General features: G+C 38.4%; 2 protein-coding genes across 6 annotated transcripts; both read left to right on the top strand.

Annotated features, from left to right (window-relative positions):
* The first annotated feature begins 441 nt into the window (after positions 1-441).
* On the top strand, positions 442-8,159 carry LOC104789546 (transcription elongation factor SPT6 homolog). 3 transcript variants are annotated; one of them, XM_087450943.1, is made up of 17 exons: positions 442-619; positions 777-858; positions 984-1,073; positions 1,531-1,660; positions 1,890-1,953; positions 2,058-2,202; positions 2,317-2,437; positions 2,529-2,766; positions 2,864-3,064; positions 3,144-3,251; positions 3,347-3,733; positions 3,807-3,914; positions 4,021-4,800; positions 5,140-6,453; positions 6,559-6,768; positions 6,879-7,341; positions 7,484-8,159. In XM_087450943.1, exons 2-17 carry the CDS (start codon positions 828-830, stop codon positions 7,912-7,914), a joined length of 4,821 nt encoding a protein of 1,606 aa, XP_087307069.1. In that variant the 5' UTR covers positions 442-619; positions 777-827; the 3' UTR covers positions 7,915-8,159. The 3 variants fall into 3 exon arrangements, with proteins under 3 accessions (XP_087307069.1, XP_087307067.1, XP_087307070.1); XM_087450941.1 differs by having other exon boundaries at positions 2,314-2,437; XM_087450944.1 differs by lacking the exon at positions 442-619 and having other exon boundaries at positions 634-858.
* A 5,873-nt stretch (positions 8,160-14,032) lies between these two features.
* LOC104787529 (putative E3 ubiquitin-protein ligase ARI8) lies at positions 14,033-19,471 on the top strand. 3 transcript variants are annotated; one of them, XR_015557606.1, is made up of 15 exons: positions 14,033-14,324; positions 14,589-14,713; positions 14,824-14,929; positions 15,029-15,119; positions 15,267-15,439; positions 15,599-15,703; positions 15,806-15,894; positions 16,192-16,299; positions 16,604-16,694; positions 16,792-16,881; positions 17,604-17,679; positions 17,955-18,026; positions 18,099-18,198; positions 18,677-18,803; positions 19,006-19,471. XR_015557606.1 is itself a non-coding variant. In XM_010513135.3 (15 exons), the coding sequence occupies exons 1-15, from the start codon at positions 14,184-14,186 to the stop codon at positions 19,238-19,240; spliced, it is 1,701 nt and encodes a 566-aa protein (XP_010511437.2). In that variant the 5' UTR covers positions 14,033-14,183; the 3' UTR covers positions 19,241-19,471. The 3 variants fall into 3 exon arrangements, 1 of the variants encoding a protein (XP_010511437.2); XR_015557607.1 differs by having other exon boundaries at positions 17,604-17,697; XM_010513135.3 differs by having other exon boundaries at positions 17,604-17,651.
* Positions 19,472-21,882: the final 2,411 nt, after the last annotated feature.

Here is a 21,882-nt window from a genome sequence, read left to right as displayed (position 1 = left end):
ACAACACAATATGATTTGGTAGAAGTTTAAAAGGCACCAGAGCTTTTCTTATCCCATCTTTGGGTTTTGATTTGATATGTATAGAAAGTATTTTAATGTGATCCAATCTTCTTTGTGCAAATGGCTGGGCTATTGTTGGGCCTTATTCTGTTTTCTTTGCCAGTTTTTTTCTGGTAGGATTTTTTCTTGGCCCATATATGATATGGTTTCATCAATAAAATTTACATTTGTGAAAAAAAAAAGAGAAAGAGTATTTCATGTGGGTTGTAGTTTTTTCCAATAAATTATTTTCTTCTTTCAATGAAGTATTATTTGTGTAATTGCTCAAATTCTACATATAACATTTAAATATTTCCCATTCTAATTAATTATAAGATAAGTTGATTTTTTATTTGTGAGTTTAAAATGTTATTTAAGGAAAGAATTTGAATATACTTTTTCAAAAAAGAAATTAATAATTTATTTTTTGTTTAAAAAGAAAAAAAAAAACGCAGAGAAAAAAAAAAAATGAGGCAAATCTCAGTATAAACTTGAAATATCATCAGCCTTGTCCGTCTTCATCTCGTTCGTGATTCAGGTCTTTGTCGCCTTTTGCTTCTGAAAAATAAAAGTCACACTGGTAAAAGCCTCTCTCTGCCTTTACCAACTCGTCTTCTTCCGGGTTCCGCTTTTTTTGAATAACCCTAGAAAATCACGAACCCCTTCTTCTTCTTCTTTCCCCCTTTCTCTTGGCGAAATCAGAATCATAGTTTCACCCCGTCGCTACGTTTTTGCAGGTTTTAGGGATTGTTTCGGCGTTATCGCACTTGTAATTTGTTGAAATAAACATGCCGAGGAACGCGATTTCTGACGATGAAGGTACCTATGTAAATTCGACGAAACCCTAATTTTTCCTCTGTGAAACGCCGTAATTTCACTAGGGTTTTGTTTTTTTTTCTTCTGACTTTGGCTAAAAGTTTGAATCTTTTTTCTCCTCCGCGCAGATGATCATGAGCTCGAGGATGAGGACGGAGAGCCAGTTCAGGGAGATGAACACGGTGATAACGATGATGAAGAAGATGATGATGATGACGGTACACGTTTTGCCCTTGATTTTGACTTCTCCGACTGAGATATCGCTGTTCTTTGTTTCTGTACATTTTGATATTTTCCTGTCTATCGTTTTTTGCTTACCATCCTAAATCTGAAAGCTTCAGACTCTGATTGCATTCAAATGAATCAATGTTACGGCTTCGTTTAGTACATAAGTGCATATAGTTTCATTGTTGGATGGGTCGAAAGAATCGAATTGAATGAGCAGACTTGTGTGTTCTTAGATGTACCACTTCTTGTTGCTGTCTCATGTACATCCTTTATTTATACGTTGTAGTATTTCCTTGTCCTTTAGACTCCATGGATTCTTTTTATTAGGTTTTGAGTTCCACATGTCTCACTCTGGGTTTGAGTTTATGCAGTATTTTTATATTCTTTTGCACTTAGCTTCAGGCCATATGTGTTCCATTATGTGATATCCGTATATTTGTTTTGTAGTTGGGAATGAGTATGAGAATGATGGGTTCATAGTTGATGATGAAGACGAGGAAGAAGAACAAGAAGAGGACGACGGAAGGCAAGATAGCGATGAGGAAAGGCAGAAAAAGAAGAAGAGGCGAAGAAAAAAGTGAACATTATATCCCTACTTGTTCTCTTAAATTTATCCTTTTCTAATCTGTGAAAGACTTAATGCCAGTGTTGACATGCATTATACACGATAGAAGGTTGCAGGATGCAGTTGATTAAATGTTCCTTTAATTCTCAGCAGTCCCTTATGATTAGTATATTATTTACTGCGTAATGGACTATAGCAGGGCTGTTCTCTAACTGAGTAACACGTATGATGTTTTCAATAGGGACGAAGATCTTGATGAAGATGATTATCTGCTTCTCCAAGATAACAATGTCAATATCCAAAAGGTTTGTCATATATGTATATAACTATGTCAATAGTTTGTACATACACTAAAATTATATGTGCAGTACTAATAAATATTGATTTTCTTTTTCTTGAACCATGACAGAGGAAGTATAAGCGGTTGAAAAAAGCTCAAAGGGAAAGGGAAAATGGTCAGGGGGGATCATCTGATGATGAGTTTGCTGGGAGTGGTGGAGCTAGAAGAAGTGCTGAGGATAAGATCAAAGACAGGCTGTTTGATGATATCGATGGTAGGATCTCTTGTGCTTTCTGATACACCCCTGGGAAAATCACATCTCAGCCTGCCTTGGTTCTTATTTTGACCATTGGCACATAGTTGACTATGTACTTTTTGTGTCTAGCAGATCCACCTGATGATGTAGGCGATGAGGAAGACCTAGTTGTGGAAGAAGATGTAGTTGGGAGCGATGATGAAATGGCAGATTTTATTGTAGATGAAGATGATGGGCTTGGTCCTCCTAAGAGGTATTCTTTTTTTCTGTCTTTTATCTCCCTTGAGATTTAATATATCTCTTATGTCACGTATATTTTCTGATTCTAAATAACTTGTTTTCAGGGGAGGCTTAAAGAAAAAGAAATTTAGGCAGGGATCAGATATTAGTGCTATGCGAGATGCTAATGAAATATTTGGTGATGTTGATGAACTTTTGACTATTCGCAAAAAGGGTTTGGCATCTAGTGAAAGAATGGAAAGAAGGCTCGAAGATGAGTTTGAACCAACTGTTCTCTCTGAGAAGTACATGACAGGGCAAGATGATGAAATCCGCCAGCTTGATATTCCTGAGAGAATGCAGGTGCGTTATCTGCTTTAGTTTCTCTATGTGTACTTGTGGTCTATTTTTTATTTTGTGTTCATGGGTAGATGTAAAGATATCTTGTCAACTTTGACAGATATCTGAAGAAAGCACTGGAAGCCCTCCTGTAGATGAGCTTAGCATTGAGGAAGAGAGTAATTGGATATATGCCCAATTTACTTCTCTACTTAAAGAATCTGATGGACAAGGTGTTCATAGTTTCGAAGGGCGAGGTTTCTCGGTTAACAGGGATGACATTGCAAAATTTTTGGAGCTACATCATGTGCAGAAGTTAGAGGTTTCTGGATTCATTTTTTTGTTGTAATTGCTTCCTTGATTCATTGATTAGCATGCTAATTTTTTTTTGTCTCCTCTAGATACCGTTTATAGCTATGTACCGAAAGGAGCAATGCCGGAGCTTGTTGGACACTGCTGATGTTGATGGTGCCAATCAAGACAAGAAACCTGAGACTAAGTGGCATAAGGTAAGCAGTTCTCTTGGAGGAACTACAAGTACTCAGTTCAAAATTTGTTGTCCGAGGGCATTGGGTGGATTAATGTAAGGTATTTGTCACTGTAGGTCTTCTGGATGATTCAGGACTTGGATAAGAAATGGCTCCTTCTTCGAAAAAGGAAAATGGCGTTGCATGGTTACTATACAAAACGTTACGAAGAAGAGTCTAGGAGGGTCTATGACGAAACTAGGCTTAATCTAAATCAGTATCTTTTTGAATCAGTCATTAAGTCTCTTAACGTTGCAGAAACAGAAAGAGAAGTTGACGATGTAGATTCCAAGTTCAACTTGCATTTTCCTCCCGGTGAAATTGGTGTTGATGAAGGGCAGTACAAGAGACCGAAAAGAAAATCACAATATAGCATCTGCAGCAAAGCGGGGCTCTGGGAGGTTGCCAACAAATTTGGGTATAGTGCTGAGCAATTGGGACTTGCATTGTCCCTCGAAAAATTGGTCAGTATGATTTTATATTGTTTGATCTGTATGTTGTACTGGAAGGACAGTTCTAACACTGGTTGAGCTGCAGGTTGACGAGCTTGAGGACGCAAAGGAAACACCAGAGGAGATGGCAATGAACTTTGTGTGCGCAATGTTTGAAGACCCTCAAGCTGTTCTGAAGGGTGCACGGCATATGGTATACTCTGCAATAAAACTATTCTTATGAACTGTTTTACTGGAGTTAATATACGAAGAACTTCTCCTATTATTAATGATGAGAATATCCGAATTTTCCTTGTTAGGCTGCAGTTGAGATAAGTTGCGAGCCATCAGTCAAAAAGTATGTCCGTGGCATTTATATGGAGAATGCAGTAGTCTCAACAAGTCCAACAGCAGATGGAAATACAGTAATAGATTCATTCCATCAGTTTTCTGGGATCAAGTGGTTACGCGAAAAGCCATTGAGCAAGTTTGAGGGTGCACAATGGCTTCTCATTCAGAAGGCAGAAGAGGAGAAACTTCTTCAAGTAACCTTCAAGCTGCCTGAGAATCACATGAATAGGCTAATTAGCGACTGCAATGAACATTATCTAAGTGTCGGTGTTAGTAAGTATGCTCAACTCTGGAATGAGCAAAGAAAGTTAATTCTGGAGGATGCACTTCATACTTTTCTTTTGCCATCAATGGAGAAAGAAGCAAGATCCTTGCTGACTAGCAGAGCGAAGAGTCGGTTGCTTTTAGAGTATGGACAGGCTTTGTGGAACAAAGTTTCTGCAGGGCCATATCAAAAGAAAGAAATGGACATTAGCTCAGATGAGGAAGTTGCGCCTAGGGTCATGGCATGTTGTTGGGGACCTGGAAAGCCACCAAATACGTTTGTGATGCTGGATTCATCGGGAGAGGTGCTTGATGTGCTCTATGCTGGATCCCTCACATTACGATCTCAAAATGTCAACGACCAGCAACGTAAAAAGAATGACCAGGATCGTGTTTTAAAGTTTATGATGGACCACCAACCGCATGTTGTGGCTTTAGGAGCTGTCAATTTGTCTTGTACTCGTCTGAAGGATGATATTTATGAGGTAAGGATTCATGAAACACAATGGAACTATGTTCTTCGACTCTAGCTAATGCAACATACATGTTCTGACTTTAATCTTATATTGTGGCACTTACAATTATATGGTTGTGGAATTTTGTCTGTAGAGTCCTCAATTTTCTGTTTTATCAACAGGACTTTCGAACTGATATACCTTTTTGAGTTTGACTGCTTTCCCGAAATTGATGATGTTTATCTGGTGTAGTAAGCTTGAGTCACTGCTTTTGTAGCTCACCTTGTCAAAGATATCTGGTTGTGTTTTGGTTTGCATTGTTGTTTTTCTTGCTTAGTAAACTTGGTCATGTTTTATTTTATATATCAGGTCATATTCCAGATGGTGGAGGAAAAGCCTAGAGATGTTGGACATGGAATGGATGATTTAAGCATTGTTTATGTGGATGAATCGCTTCCTAGACTATATGAAAATTCTCGAATCTCGGGTGAACAGCTACCTCAGCAGTCAGGGATCGTGAAACGTGCAGTTGCTCTTGGACGCTATCTCCAAAATCCACTAGCAATGGCTGCCACTTTATGCGGTCCAGGTAGGGAAATTTTGTCTTGGAAGCTTCATCCCTTGGAGCATTTTCTTCAGGTAGACGAGAAGTACGGAATAGTTGAGCAGGTTATGGTTGACATAACAAACCAGGTTGGAATCGACATTAATTTGGCAGCTAGCCATGAGTGGTTTTTTTCTCCTTTACAGTTCATTTCTGGACTTGGGCCTAGGAAAGCTGCATCCTTGCAGAGGTCGCTTGTGAGAGCTGGTTCAATATTTGTTCGCAAGGACCTGATAATGCATGGGCTTGGTAAAAAGGTTTTTGTAAATGCAGCCGGTTTCTTGCGCATTCGCAGGAGTGGGCTAGCTGCTAGTAGCAGTCAATTTATTGACTTATTGGATGACACCCGAATACATCCCGAGTCATATAGCCTTGCCCAAGAATTGGCTAAAGATATTTATGATCAGGATGTCAGAGGTGACTCAAATGATGATGAGGATGCGATAGAGATGGCAATAGAGCATGTGAGAGATCGGCCAGGCTCATTGAGAAAAGTGGTCCTTGATGAGTATCTTGCCAGCAAGAAGAGGGAGAGTAAGAAGGAAACCTATAGTAATATCATGAGAGAATTGAGCTGTGGTTTCCAGGATTGGCGGATACCCTTTAAAGACCCAAGTCCAGATGAAGAATTTTATATGATTTCAGGTGAAACTGAAGACACCATAGCTGAGGGAAGAATTGTGCAGGCTAGTGTTCGGAGATTACAGGGTGGAAGAGCCATATGTGTATTAGATTCTGGGTTAACTGGGATGCTTACGAAGGAAGATTTCTCAGATGATGGAAGAGATATTGTTGAGTTATCGGAACGACTGAAAGAAGGCGATATCCTGACATGCAAGATCAAATCAATTCAAAAGCAGAGGTATCAGGTGTTCCTTATTTGCAAAGAAAGTGAAATGAGAAACAACAGACACCAGCATAACCAGAATGTGGATGCTTATTACCATGAGGATAGAAACAGTCTCCAGCTAGTAAAAGAGAAAGCCCGAAAGGAAAAAGAGCTAGTGAGGAAGCATTTTAAGTCCCGGATGATTGTCCATCCTCGCTTTCAGAATATCACTGCTGACCAAGCTACAGAGGTATGCAAAATATTTACTCTCGGTTTGTACTTAGTAAGTCTTATGAAATGGATTTGTTATATATTTAGAGAAATCTCTGAGATTACTTGTTGGTGCCACGTACAGTATTTGTCTGACAAAGACTTTGGAGAAAGCATTGTTCGTCCAAGTTCTCGAGGACTCAATTATTTAACTTTGACGCTCAAGATTTATGATGAAGTTTACGCTCACAAGGAGATAGTTGAAGGTGGGAAAGAAAACAAGGACATCACTAGCCTACAGTGTATTGGGAAAACCCTGAAAATTGGAGAGGACACCTTCGAGGATCTGGATGAGGTTTGTTGTTTTATATATCTAGTTGTACTATCAATGAACAAACTTATTTGATTCTTGAACATCCTTTAAGTGTTTTAAGATTCCTCTGACCCCATGTCATATAACTGCAGGTCATGGATCGATATGTTGATCCTTTGGTATCTCATCTTAAGACCATGCTCAACTATCGGAAATTCCGAAAGGGGACCAAATCAGAAGTAGATGATCTTCTGAAGATCGAGAAGGGCGAAAATCCTTCAAGAATAGTTTACTGCTTTGGGATTTCTCATGAACATCCAGGCACCTTTATACTGTCTTATATAAGGAGCACAAATCCACATCATGAGTATATAGGCTTATATCCTAAGGGATTTAAGTTCAGGAAAAGGATGTTTGAGGACATTGATAGGCTTGTGGCATACTTCCAGAGGCATATTGATGACCCATTGCAGGAGTCAGTGCCATCAATCCGGTCTGTTGCTGCCATGGTACCAATGAGAAGCCCAGCAGACCGTGGCTCATCTGGAGGAAGTGGTTGGGGTAGTTCTCAGAATGAAGGAGGCTGGAAAGGAAACTCAGATCGCTCAGGCTCAGGTAACACATTTCAATGTTGGTTTTTAACTTGCATAGAAGGACTTGTAATCTGGATTTTGGTTGCTGAGAAGCATTCATATATTAATATTGTTTATGTTGTCTTGACTATGATTCTTGCCGAAATTGTGCAAATGTATTGTAGGGAGGGGTGGTGATTACAGAAATGGTGGTGGACGTGATGGGCATCCAAGTGGGGCGCCAAGGCCATATGGTGGTCGTGGTCGAGGCAGAGGACGAAGAGATGATATGAACGGTGACAGACAAGATGGGAATGGAGATTGGGGTAATAACGATACTGGAACTGGAGATGGAGGTTGGGGAAGTAGTACTGGTGGCGGTTGGGGAAGCGAGTCTGCTGAGAAAAAGAATGAAGGTGCGGGCGGCTGGGGTAGTGGGTCTGGCGGTGGCGATAGTGGTAGCGGAGGTTGGGGAAATGATTCTGGCGGTAAAAAGAGCAGTGAAGATGATGGTTGGGGAAACGAGGCTGGTGGTAAAAAGAGCGATGGAGAGGGCGGTTGGGGGAATGAATCCAGCAGTCAAAAGAGTGGTGGCGGCGGTGGTGGTGGATGGTGAAGAAACACAACCGCGGCTACTACTACTGGTTGGGTAATTAAATTGCAAAGTCTAAGACAAGACATAAAAAAACACACATTAGTAGTAATTTTAGCTTCTCTCCCTCTCTGCCTAAGTGCCTTATTTTTCAATTTAATGCTTTGCTTTTTTTTTTTTGTCTTCCTTTGTCTTAACTTGACGGTATTAGTATTGCGGTTATGTATTGTCCCTTTTTTTTTAACTTTCCAAGAAAGTCTTTCAAGCGATGCTTACATCCATGAAGTAAAAAAAGGTTCGAGATGAATTGATTAGTACTAATATATAAGAATAACCTCGATCAGGTGATTATTATCTTGGAGAGGGAATCGCTGTAATAATCAGGTGATTCAGTGTCGTCTTGATCGGGCTTTAGGAAATGAGGATTGGCATGGTTATTTTCCAAACTCGAAGGTAGATTACCTGGAGATGATTGGTTTGGATCATTGTCCAATTTTAGCTACTTGTTTGACGGCAACGCGGAGACCGTAGAGACAATTCCGGTTTGACAAGCAATGGTTGGGGAAAGAGGGTTTAATGGTTGCGGTGGAGTCAGGATGGAATAGGACAAGGAATTTTCGGATCCCGGGCTTCGTAGATAAATTAAAATATTGTAGGAATTCGATTTCTTGGTGGAGAAAAAACAATGTCACTACCGGCCCATCGATTATATCTTCTTTGAAGACTGCGTTGCAGGATGCGAAGATGGATGATTCGATCTCGCAAGAGGAAATTCGGGATATTGAGAGGAAATTGAAGGAGGCATATCGTGATGAGGAAATTTATTGGCAACAAAAGAGCAGAAAATTTTGGTTGAGGGTTGGTGATAAAAATACCGCCTATTTTCATGCATCTACTAAACAAAGGCGGGTACGTAATAGGATTATTGGATTATTTGATAAAGAAAATGTTTGGGATGAATCACCCTCCGGTATGGAGCATATTGCCACAACATACTTTGGGGATTTGTTTAGGAAATCAGATGGGGGGGGGGGGGGTATTACAGAGATGCTTCAAGCCATTGACCCGATTATTACGGATTCCATGAACAGAGCTTTAACTCGAGATATCTCGGAGGGGGAAGTCCGAAAAGCTCTGTTTGCCATGCATCCGGAGAAGACCCCAGGTCCTGATGGGATGACAGCTCTCTTCTTCCAAAGGTTCTGGCCCTCTCTCAAGGGGGATCTAGTTTTATTGGTTAAAGAGTTCTTTAGAACTGGCAGTTTTGATCCACTATTGAATGAGACTAATATTTGCCTTATTCCTAAGGTTGACCTCCCGCAACGAATGGCGGAGTTTAGACCTATTAGTTTATGTAATGTGAGTTACAAAATTATCTCAAAAGTATTGTGTTTCCGATTGAAGCGCTTGTTGCCTCTTTTGGTTTCAGAGACACAATCAGCCTTTGTGTCGGGTCGATTAATTACGGATAATATTCTTGTGGCACAGGAAATGTTTCATGGGCTCAATACTAACAGTCGGTGTAATTCAGAGTTTTTGGCATTTAAAACAGATATGAGTAAGGCCTATGATCGGGTTGAGTGGGATTTTTTGGAGGCAGTTCTGGTTAGATTGGGGTTTGATAGGAAATGGATTACGTGGATCATGTGGTGTGTTTCGTCAGTGACGTATCAAGTTCTTCTGAATGGTCAGCCCCGGGGTTTTATTAAACCACAGCGGGGATTACGCCAAGGGGATCCTTTATCATCATACTTGTTTATACTCTGTACAGAGGTTTTAATAGCGAATATTAAAAAGGCTGAAAGGGAGAAGAAATTAACAGGTATTACCATTGCCTCTAGTAGTCCTACTGTTTCGCATTTTTTGTTCGCGGATGACAGCCTTTTTTTTTTTTTAAAGCACAGGCGGATGAGTGTAGGACGGTAATGGATATAATCGGCAACTATAGTAAAGCCTCAGGACAGGAGGTTAATCTGGCTAAGTCTTCTATTATGTTCGGTAAGAAGGTTCTTGATGATATACGATCCCAGTTGAAATCAGTTATTGGGATTTCTAAGGAGGGTGGTATGGGTTCTTATTTGGGTATTCCGGAGAGTCTGAAAGGATCAAAAGCAAAGGTTTTTAGTTACGTAAAGGATCGGTTGGACGATCGAGTAAATGGATGGTCTGCAAAGTGTTTATCGAAGGGTGGTAAGGAAATTATGATTAAATCGGTGGCGTTGGCACTCCCTACCCACGTGATGTCATGTTATAAGCTGCCACAGGATTTGACGTCTAAACTAATGAGTGCTATCTCTACCTTCTGGTGGAAGTCAAATGATAAGGCACGAGGCATGCACTGGGTTGCTTGGGATAAATTATGTAAAGATAAAAGTGAAGGGGGTTTAGGATTCCGAGCCTTGGAACAATTTAATGAGGCAATGTTGGCCAAGCAGTTTTGGCGTTTAATCCATCATCCGACATCCTTAATGGCTCGGGTGATGAAAGGACGATATTTTAGAAATAAACATCCTTTGATGGCAAAAAAGCCATATAACCCTTCCTTCGCTTGTAGGAGTATTTATTCAACCAAGGGATTGGTGGAACAGGGAGCGAGATGGGCGGTAGGTTCTGGTTATTCAATTTCGGTCTGGCGGGATCCATGGTTGCCGGATGTTCGTCCAAGACCAGCGAATGGACGAGGGAGGTTATGGCTCCCGAGTTTGATGGTTAATCATCTCATTAATCCAGTTACCAAGGATTGGCATCTGCCTACTCTGGAGGAGTTCTTTGATCCCGTGGATATTCAACTCATTCGGAGTATGCCGGTTAGTAAAACGAACCAACCGGACAAATTAATTTGGCATTATACTAAGTCAGGGAAGTATTCGGTCAAATCAGGCTATAGATTGGCTCAAGAGCTGATAGCGGAAGTTGAGTTTGGGCCGACGTGTATGCCCTTGCGGGCTCAGTCGTGGAAATTAGATGTTCCTCCGAAGATTCAACACTTTTTCTGGCAGGTTGCTTCAAGTACTCTTCTCGTGCTAGAACGGCTTGCGTATCGGGGTGTCCGGTGTGATCCCTTATGTAAGGGATGTGATTCTGATGTGGAAACCATTAATCATGCGCTCTTTGAGTGTCCTCGGTCGCGGTGTATTTGGGACAGGTCTACGGTATTGTTAGATCCGGGAGGATTTCCATATGCATCGATTTTTGCGAATTTGGATTTCATCTTCTGGCGAGTGCCTTCACATTCCGGGGTTTCAGATATTATTCATCGACTACCCTGGATTGTGTGGTCAATTTGGAAGGCCAGGAATAAAAAGCTTTTTCAAGGTCTCGAGCTAGAACCGATTGATATTTTGAATCAAGCGGATACTGAAAAATTATTGTGGGAGGAGGCCAAGTCGTATTCGGTGAGATATCTGGATCCTCCGCCTTCGCTGGATAATAGAGGTTCTTTTCCCCGGTGTCAGGTTGATGGTTCATGGAAAGGTTCAGATCCTTTCTAGGGTCTAGGCTGGTGGTGTTGCGGTGACGAGGATTCAACGCTACTATTGGGAGCTCGAAGTCATAGAAGAGGCCTCACACCCTTACATGCGGAATTTCAAGCACTGATCTGGGCTATGGAGTCCTTACTGGAGGCTGGAGTCGACTGCCAAGTCTTTGAGACGGATTGTGCCGAACTTGTAGAGATGGTGCAGACGCCGGAGGACTGGCCCGCTTTTACGAATCTCCTGGAGGATTTTTCATCGCTTCGGATCTCTTATCCTTCTTTCACCCTCGATAGGATCTCACGAGACTCCAACTCACGGGCTGATTGCCTTGCTCGGTCGTCAAGAACTTTGCTTTCGGAATCTACTTTTGTAAACGTTTATCCTCCAGTTTGGGCCACCAATCTTGGAGTTCTTTTTTAATTTTATTAATGTTTGGTTGAAAAAAAAAAAAAAGAATAACCTCGATATCTTTCTTAATTGTGAATATATTACTCTTAAATTCAAATATAAACAGTAACAATTAACAATTTTCTTATTGGTTTCATTTTCTTTGTCAGTTTGTACCTTTAATTCTTTATTATATTTATTTATACTAACAGACGGTTAACTTCAACGATATGTCTACTCAGCTTCCCCTGAACGCTACTTACTTTTGGCCATCTACACACTTTCACTCTGACCAAAAACTACGAAAATATTGGTGAGATCTTCTCCAATTCTCTCGAGTTTGTCTATGAAAACGTTGATTTGATGAATGGAATGATGATGAATGAAGTATGATGTGATGTAAGGTGTTTCAATTACCCTTATGCTGTTGTAGTATAAGATGTCAAACAGACTCAAAAGAAATGTAAAAGAAAATTGTATAGTAAAAGAGAGAAATACATGGTGGGTTGCCTCCCACAAAGCTCTTGTTTCATGTCACTAGCTTGACCGGATTGTGTATGTACATTGGTTAGGCAAAGAAGACAACCGAGAGTGCACTATATGGATGTGGCAAAGCAATAAAATGAGCAGCCTTGCTTAATCGATCCACTACCACCATGATAAATGTCTTTCCTGCTGAGTCAGGCAATCTTTGTGTTTAAACTTTCACTTACGTAGTATATTTACTACTATCAACTAAAAAAAAAATTGTCAAAAGTTGTCTTTGCTCATTTGCTTGTAGAATAAAAAATCATGGAATAAAAATATGATCATGTTTAACCAAGAGAATAAAATTGAATTTACAACAATTAACCCCTAGCTCTTTACCTCTTAACACTCTCTCTATGCATCTAAAAGCAGTGTACAAATATTATCACGCCACGTGCTTCTCTCTTTCTTCGGACTGAGAGTGAAGAAGAGATGGAGTTCACTCTTAGGGAGCACATTAGGAGACACAAGGCCAAGGGGAAGAGGCCAGCAGTTGAGGTTGAACAAGAGGAGGGTTTTTTACAGGGTTTTTATGATTTATTAGATCTGTGATTTTTAGGGTTCTTAATCTTTTATGATCTTCATCCTTGGTTGTTCTTCACAATAATTCTTGAAGCAAAGAGCTGCAATAAGACCCTTAATAGTGCATGTGTCATTTGTTGCACCTAGGGATAGTCCAATGACTACGGAGTGAACTATAATTCCAAGCTCCTACTTTTTTCGTTTATTTATTCTCTAATTACTACTTACTTACTATTCAATGATCCACAAACAAACTAATATCATTGAATAGTCTAGAATCTTTGTAATCTCTATGCATATCATTCTTATCACGCCACATGCTTCTCTCTTTCTTCGGACTGAGAGTGAAGAAGAGATGGAGTTCACTCTTCGGACTGAGAGTGGCTATCGATGAAAGGACTCAGGTTCTGGCTACCTCTGGATCGCGTTTGCATGCACAGGCAAGTATCTGAGTGTGTACTCGAGGATCAGCTCGATCAGGTGATCGAGTGACGGGTCGGGTGGGTGCTCGGGTTGTACCTGAGATTCAAAACAAACAAAGGCCTCCTCTGATGGTCAATTGATGTCTTAGCTCACTCCTCAAGATGAATCCAATGCATACAAAAATTTGGAGAAATTTCTGCAATATCATCAAGAGAATCCACCCAAAACTCCTCAGGACATCTCAGAGTATGGAAGTTACGTTCCACACTCGTCCTCCACGCATCCGCAGCAGTAGGATCATCAAACTAGACGTGGTAGCAGTTTTTGGTTACATATGTATGTTTTATGCTTGTGAAATTCAGCCACCGGTCTTTGCACATATCTTATGCAAATCGAACACGTTCAACTGTAAAATATAATAAGAAGTTACAAAAAATTCTTATTTGCTACAATGAGACGAAGTCGTACTTCTGTATCCTAACAGCTTACCATTTTGGTATGTGACCTTAACTATCCAAGTTGGGTTGTTTCTTCTCTTTAGCTTTCCACTAGACCTTATAAATTACATAATGAAGCTCGTTAACAAATCTTGGGGGAATACATCATCCAATTTTTGTTTGGATTCAGTTTCAACAAATTTTGGTTCGGTTTAGTAAATAAACCGTTGAGTTAATTTTGCCCATCCAAAATCAACACCCTTTTGAACCAGTGTTTTTTTTTTTTTGTTTTGGTTCCAATCCTGTCGTGTGTGCCTTGGGATAAAATTGGAAGGATACTATTTTATTCCAAAACACAAATTGAAGTTTATGATTAAAAGCATTTATTTATTTAAGAATGGCTGAGCTTAATTTACCCTTTTGCCATTTCTCCCTTTTTCAATTAAAACGTCTTTATGAGAAGAGCATCTAAAAAAATTAAGAGCTTCGTGATTGAAGAAGAAGAAGCCAATCAATCTCAATGGATGCTGATGACGATTTCTACAGCGGCACCGAAAACTATTCCGATTACGCCGACAGCGATCCCGAAGACGATGCCGACTACGAGTTCGTCGAAGACGCCGCTGATGATTCCGATGACCTCATTTTCCGTCGCCGCCAGGTTTCTCTCCCCCCCCCCCCCCCCCCTCCAATCTTTTCTGGATCTACATCTAAAATTAAGGTTTCTAATTGAGAGATCCAGTTCTGTCCTGTATTCATGTTTGGTTGCTCAAAAACTCTCAACGTTGATGATGATGTGAATTGAATTTGAGCAACTTTTTTAATAGATTTTAAAAGCTCATGAATTCGATATTTTTAAGGAAATTTGTAGATCGCAATGGCTCACGAAAAAGCTTACTATTTTTTGTTTGTTTGGGGTTTGTAGCAAAATTATAGTGTGTTAAGCGAAGCAGATATCTGTAAGCTTCAAGAAGATGACATTTCAAGGATCTCTACTGTTTTGTCCATTTCCAGAAATTCATCTGCAATCCTGCTTCGTCACTACAATTGGTTTGATTCCCAAATTCCCGTTATTCATAATTTTTTTAGCCTTTTTTTGTGTGTGTGTGTGTGTGGGAATATAAGTGCTTAAACGAGGTTAAACTTGTGCAAATGGTTAGGTGTGTGAGCAGAGTTCATGATGAATGGTTTGCTGATGAGGAGAAGGTTCGAGATGCTGTTGGCTTGTTGGACAAACCTGTTGTTGATTTCCCAACTGATGGACAAGTATGCTTCCCATTGTCGTCATTAACATTGTAAAATTTAATCTGTCAGAAAATTCACCTGTGCCTTTCGTTTTTACTTGTTTCTTTCTCTTTTTGGCAGCTTGATTGTGGGATTTGTTTCGAGACTTTCCTTTCTGACAAATTGCATGCTGCTGCTTGTGGTCACCCCTTCTGTGAGTCATGCTGGGAAGGTTTGTTTTACTGTTTTCTTTATTATAGTTGATACCCATTTCCAACTTTAATGTTTTGATTTAACTTGCAGTCTACTCTTCTTATTTCGTCGATTATCAATTAATGATACTGTTGGGTTATCTATCTGACCTTTCCTCTATCTTTAGGTTATATCACCACTGCGATTAATGATGGTCCTGGGTGTCTTACGTTACGATGTCCAGATCCTTCTTGCAGAGCTGCTGTTGGTCAGGATATGATCAATTTGCTTGCTCCTGATAAAGATAGGCAGAAGTACACATCTTATTTTGTCAGATCATATGTTGAAGACAATAGAAAGGTAAGTTAGCGATTTCAGTTTCATCATACGTTAGACATTTGCATGATTCTTATTTCTCTTTTCTTAACCTTCAAATGAACAGCAGTGCATAATTTTAGTGTTCTTTGTTCGTCCATATTATGTGCTAACCAAGTTAGTAATGCATCTTTTATTCTGTAGACCAAGTGGTGTCCCGCTCCTGGCTGTGACTACGCTGTAAACTTTGTTGTTGGAAGTGGTAATTATGATGTGAACTGTCGCTGTTGTTACAGTTTCTGCTGGAATGTAAGTTACTCTATCAGTTAGTATCAAAATAGTTTCATCTTTCCATTGTGTGGAATTATTGACACAACCATACCATGTGACTCGATCATCATGGGTCTGCAGTGTGCTGAAGAAGCTCACCGTCCTGTAGATTGTGACACCGTTTCTAAGTGGATATTGAAGAATAGCGCTGAGTCTGAGAATATGAATTGGTATGTTGATTTATGAGATATGTAGATGCTTAAGATATTTGGGATTTTGTTGACGTAAAAGGGTTTTCAGAGCTTTAAAAAATATTTGGTTTCTTTACTTCTTTATATTGTATTGGTAGTGATGGCTACCATTTTGTATAGCTATAGGAAACTAAAATGGTGGATACGTATGCATTTTTAATTGTTAGAAGAAAGTCAATTTGGTTTCTTCTGTTCCATCTCCTAGCATTAGGGTGCATCATGATTCACATAATGTATTGCACTATTGTTGCTGCTAAATTCCATATTGACTTTCAGGATTTTGGCAAATTCCAAGCCCTGTCCAAAATGCAAACGGCCAATAGAGAAAAACCAGGGTTGTATGCATATTACGTGCACCCCGCCATGTAAATTTGAGTTTTGCTGGTAAGTTGACAAAGTGGTTGATAGTTCAGAATGCCATCATGTCATAAGTTATGCTTCTATTCTCTCTATACTTCGTGGAATTAAATCTGAATTGAATTTTTATGTTTATACCTCTGAAGAGAAATAGAAAATAAGTGGCTTATTATATTTTAGGTTTTGCCAGTCTATAAAAATTTGCTGTGTATCTTCTTTCTGTAGTTGTTGTATCTTGTAATCTGATCGTCATCTGAATCATCTGTTGTGTACGATTCTTTGTTGGTCACAATGAATTATCATGATAAGTAGTTGTACTGTATAAATGTAGGCTTTGCCTTGGAGCGTGGACAGAGCATGGTGAGAAGACAGGTGGCTTTTATGCTTGTAACCGGTATGAAGCAGCGAAGCAAGATGGCATTGTATGAGTTCTCTGACATTGTTTCTTTTCCTGACTGACAACTAAAGTCTACTTTATCTTCGAACACATTTGATGTCTTCCATAATCTTTCTGTGCAGTTTGATGAGACTGAAAAACGCCGAGAGATGGCAAAGAACTCTCTTGAGAGATATACCCACTACTATGAAAGATGGGCGACAAATCAATCGGTATGTAGATAGTAATTCATATAATTTTTACATGTTTTATTTAACTCTTACGGAGGAAATTTAAGAACGAGTTTTCAGCTGCCAAATTCAAATCCCTTCGGCCCTTCCTATGGAACATAAAATCCCTTCATGTACCTAGAAAAGTAGATGAACTCATTCACAATTTGATGTTTAATGACTAATCTAAACTAATTAAAGTCTATACGTTTTTAATTGTTTGAGTTAGAGGACCAAAAGATATGAAAATCTGTATTTTGGTTGAGAACTTCTGAAAAATTAAGGAAGTGAAGCTGACTGATTTGAAAAAATTAAAGAGACTATGAAACTTTGAGGTACATGTAGTGCCTGTGTGGTGTATTCTCTGGAGAAGGAGCTGTTGTTCCTCCAGTTATGGGAATTCTAAATCTGTTGGCTGTGTTCGTTGATGGCTATGTTCTTTGAGGGCTTAGGTATTGTGTCAAATTTGTTATTGGAGCAGAGTACTGTCGTAAAAGTCTCTGTCATATTAAGCATATTAATGATATTAGGCTTAGGAAGGTTCATAATAATCCTTGGCATTTGTCTTATCCATATCGTCTGCCTGAAGTTTCATGTTTTCGTTTTGGTAAAATGTATTCTTTATTAAATAGTGACCCCAAAGAAAAATAAGTTTTGTATATACAAATAGCACATTGGCATTTATTTCTAAAACAATTTACAATTTTTGTCACTACTTGCTGCAGTCTAGGCAAAAGGCGCTGGCGGATCTTGAGAAGATGCAAACTGATGATGTGAGCTTACAGTGCAACACTTGCTGATGTAAATAAGAATCACCAAGTATTGTTTGATGACAAAAAAGTGTGATATATCCAAAATAATCATTGCTTGTTTTCATTCCAATCCGTGATTCCAGATTTTATCCAGTTAAAGTTCAGGAAGTTTGCTCAAGTTATGATAATCTTTTACAAATGATACCATATATGCCCGTCTTGACTTTTGTCTATTTTGGCATGAGACGTCTAACTTTCGATGAATTGTCTTGCTTTTGTTGTTGTTGGGTTTGGCTAAAGTTCTTTTTTTAATGAAATTCACAGATTGAGAAGCTCAGCGACATACAGTGTCAGCCTGAATCACAACTGAAGTTCATTATTGAAGCATGGTTACAGGTAAAATCCGTTCCTCTTATGGCCTTTCTGAGACTTTTGAATTTTGCTCACTAATTTGCTCTACAATCATAGATAGTCGAATGCAGACGAGTTCTAAAATGGACATATGCCTATGGTTTTTACATACCTGACCACGAGCATGGAAAAAGAGTGTTTTTTGAGTACTTACAAGGTAACTTGATTTAGCTCTAACATTTGAAATCAACTTTGCTTCCAAAATGTTTGGTATTGATTCCTTAAGTGAGTTACTTTTGTCAGTGTTTTTGCTGTTATTGGTCTTCTCCAAGCGGGAACAGTTGAACATAAGTTGAATTAAGAGAGTTTAGCGATTGTTAAATCCATCAGTGATTCTTACGTGATTGAACTTTTCGTGATTTTATTGAACATCATGTAGTCATAGTAAAATAGGGAATGGTTTAGGATTTTCCCTATGTGAGATAATGTGGACTATATAGGCAAGTGTCGTCACTCATAAGAAATTAATTAAGCTCCTTAATCCAAATCTTAAACAATTTGGTGAGGGTTCAGTTCCATCTTTGACCCGCTAATTTTGATTTGTTAAAATAGGTATGAGCACTTTTGTTTGTAACAGGCTTAATTATGCAAGAATGTATAATTCTATTTCTTGTCTTATTTTATCATACATTTAGGTGAAGCTGAGTCGGGCCTTGAACGACTTCATCAATGTGCTGAAAAAGAGCTGCAACCGTACCTAGAAGCCAAAGGTCCCTGTGAAGATTTTAATGAGTTCCGCACAAAACTGGCAGGTTTAACAAGGTACTTTCCAAACCTACAGAACAAACTGATAAGCTTAGTATAATAAGTGACATGACATGTTTAGTTATGACTGACAAGCTAATCGAAACATAGTGCTGAGTAAAAGAGTTTAAAGAAAACATAAGGATGTTTTCACTCATTTAGTTGGCTTTGTGTGATGAAAGAAGGTAATAATGAACGTTTTATTACTGGGAACTTACAGCGTCACCAAAAACTATTTTGAGAACTTAGTTCGAGCTCTGGAGAATGGGCTATCGGATGTAAGCTCACATAGTGCATATGATCGAACCTCAAGTTCAAAGAGCTTAGGGGGGAAGACAAAGGGATCCACTTCTAAAGCCAGCAGCTCAGATTCAACACTGTGGTCTTGTGAATATTGCACTTATGTAAATCCAAGGTCGACCACGGTTTGCCAAATGTGTGAACATGGCCGTTGAAATGTCAGTAAGTGGCATTGAAAGACTGTAATAGTAATGTATGGTCGCATTTGGTCAGAGATATGATCAAGTGAAGAACTGTCTTGTAACTTTATATATTTTCTTGTATTGGAAATAAAGGGATCGAATAAATTGGATTAGATTGGCCGTTATTTGATTGTGCCAATGATGAAAAAGCGAAAACATAATTATGTAAGTTCTTAGAAGATAATTTCAAAGATAATTTCAAAAGATTATGTGCTTTGCATTACTTGGTCGCCCCCGGATTCATTTTTCTATATGATGTTTCTATAGAGTCCCGGACCATTGTTTTTCTTTGCTTTATTTCATGTTCATTGTGTCTAGTGGGTTTTAACTTGTGCATTTAAACATGAATCCTACCTCGAGAAACTTGTCGGAGCCGCCACCTGTGTGGCTGGATTAGCTACATATGTGGATTGTGTTTATGAGGCATGGATTTAGCAGAGGAGGCCGTAGTCGCAGCTTTCAGAAATAGGCCATAGTCGCAGCTTTCAGTTCTCACTGCAAATATTATCTAAATTTAAAAACAGAAAATCCAAATCTCTTTATAAATATTAGCAGGTTTTTTTTAGAGAATGTTTCTCTTTTAATATATAGGAGATCATGACACAAATGCCGTAATCAGAGTCTGATCTTTTACAAAAACTATCGCAGGGTGGTAAACTTGTCGGGGAGTTACACAAAGTAAACCCGAAGCATTTGTTTTTACTAAGCTTTGTTCCATAACCTACATATACAACACACTAACAATAATTAATGGATAACCCAATTAACGAAAAAAGTGAATCATCATATCATGTACATAACTACAAAAAAAACAGTAAACACTTACCCGACAGATGTAGGAAGACAGTGGACAAAAAATATTTGGAAGAGGATAATAAAACAAAATGCTACTAAAGTTTTTATGGTGATGGCCATTTTAATGATACTAGAGATGAGTACCCACACTACATGTGGGTTTGTTTGTATATATATATATATATTGCAATACCTTCTTTGCTTCTTATATTTTCACATTTGAAAGATTTGTGAGGAGGCAAAGAATACAGAATTTTGTTTAAAGCTAAATCTTATTGTAAAGTAATTTTTGTAAAAGAAAACTATTAGCATTTTTTTTTAGGAAGTAAAACAATCATACCCATTTGCACATTTGATTGGTAGATAAAAATATTTAAACATCCTACAATTCTTGTCTAAATCTTAGCTATATATATATATATATATATATAGATATATTTGTATTTAAGTTTCTCAACTAAATACCATGGGACTCTCAAATTCTCTTTTATCACAAAGATTTTCATGAAGCTTTGTTAACTCTTTAATAGTTATATTTAAGATAGACAACTTTCATGCCTACTAGCTATTCAATTTCTTGAATATACTGTAGAATTTAATTTTCAATAAGAATTTCATTTAGTTTACTTCTTCTTTTCTCTCTGTATTTTCCTCAACCAACATTCAATCATTGATTTAACTATCTTTCATTCGATAGTGAACAGAATTACGATCTTTTTTCATATATAAAAATTTATTTCTCAAAAGACACACTTTAATGAATTTCTCTAAAATTAACTCTTCAAATTGTTGAGAAAATTCTAACGCCTAAACCATATGTTCATATCTTCATGGATTACCCTAAGAGGATGAAGCGAATCTTTGGTTTTACTCTCGAATCTCGATACTTTTTTATCTTTTGGTAATGCATCTGCTTACTTAAATAATACATCAACATGTTCTAAGTCTCTCTAGATTTCTTATATAAATATTGAAATTGTTTGTGATATAAAAAAAATTAAAAATATGGAAGATGTTTTATATTCCTCTTTAATTTTATATATATTTGATTTTAATTTATGTGCTTTTAATTTGGGTTGACAGGTGGCACTCTCTTCACTGCTGATGTATCACTCATATGGAGAGAGTTGACCATCTTTCATAGTATAGATTTTGACATGGAATTTTTTTTTTTGTTGTAAAATATTTTAAAATCATCCAAAGTTTATTAATAAAATCTTATAGAATTATTTTTTTTCTTAAATTAGAAAAACTCTAAAACACAATCAAATACCCTAAAAAAATCTCCTTAAATCTTTCAAAATTCTAAAATATCAAAATCTTATCAAATCTTTAATAATCCGCCCTCATCATCTCCATAATAATCAATCTCTCGTCTTCCAGGTGAGTGAGTATTTTAATGTTTAAAAAGGAATTGGAGAAACGACGTCGTTTGTTTCGTTTCTTCAGCCTGGTTTCATTTGAAATTCCCAAACTTGTTTCACTCTATGCAGATTCGTAGGAGCTCAAGGATCAAGTTGGGCTCAGTTTGGTTTTGCCTTTTCGAAATTCTGGATCCGAATTCAGAAAGGCGAGTAATGGCAACAGCCATGGAAGAGGAAACTGTGGTGGCTGTGAATGGAGAAGAGGACATTCATGATTCGAGGGAGAGATTTCTACTTAGATACTTTTTGAAAGAATGGGAGATTGCTAAATCACTTGTCGATGACATTGTCGCAAATGGCCGTGTCGTTGATCCTTCCTCTGTTCACAACATCCGCTCCATTGTACGTACGCTTGCCTCTCTTACTCTTTTCTGAACTGCATCTTCCTCTTTGTGT

The sequence above is a fragment of the Camelina sativa genome, chromosome 5 (genome assembly GCF_030686135.1).
Source record: "Camelina sativa cultivar CO46 ecotype springtype chromosome 5, ASM3068613v1".
Lineage (NCBI taxonomy): Eukaryota > Viridiplantae > Streptophyta > Magnoliopsida > Brassicales > Brassicaceae > Camelina > Camelina sativa.
Note: the sequence above shows the minus strand (reverse complement) of the source record. Positions and strands in the feature narration are given on the sequence as shown.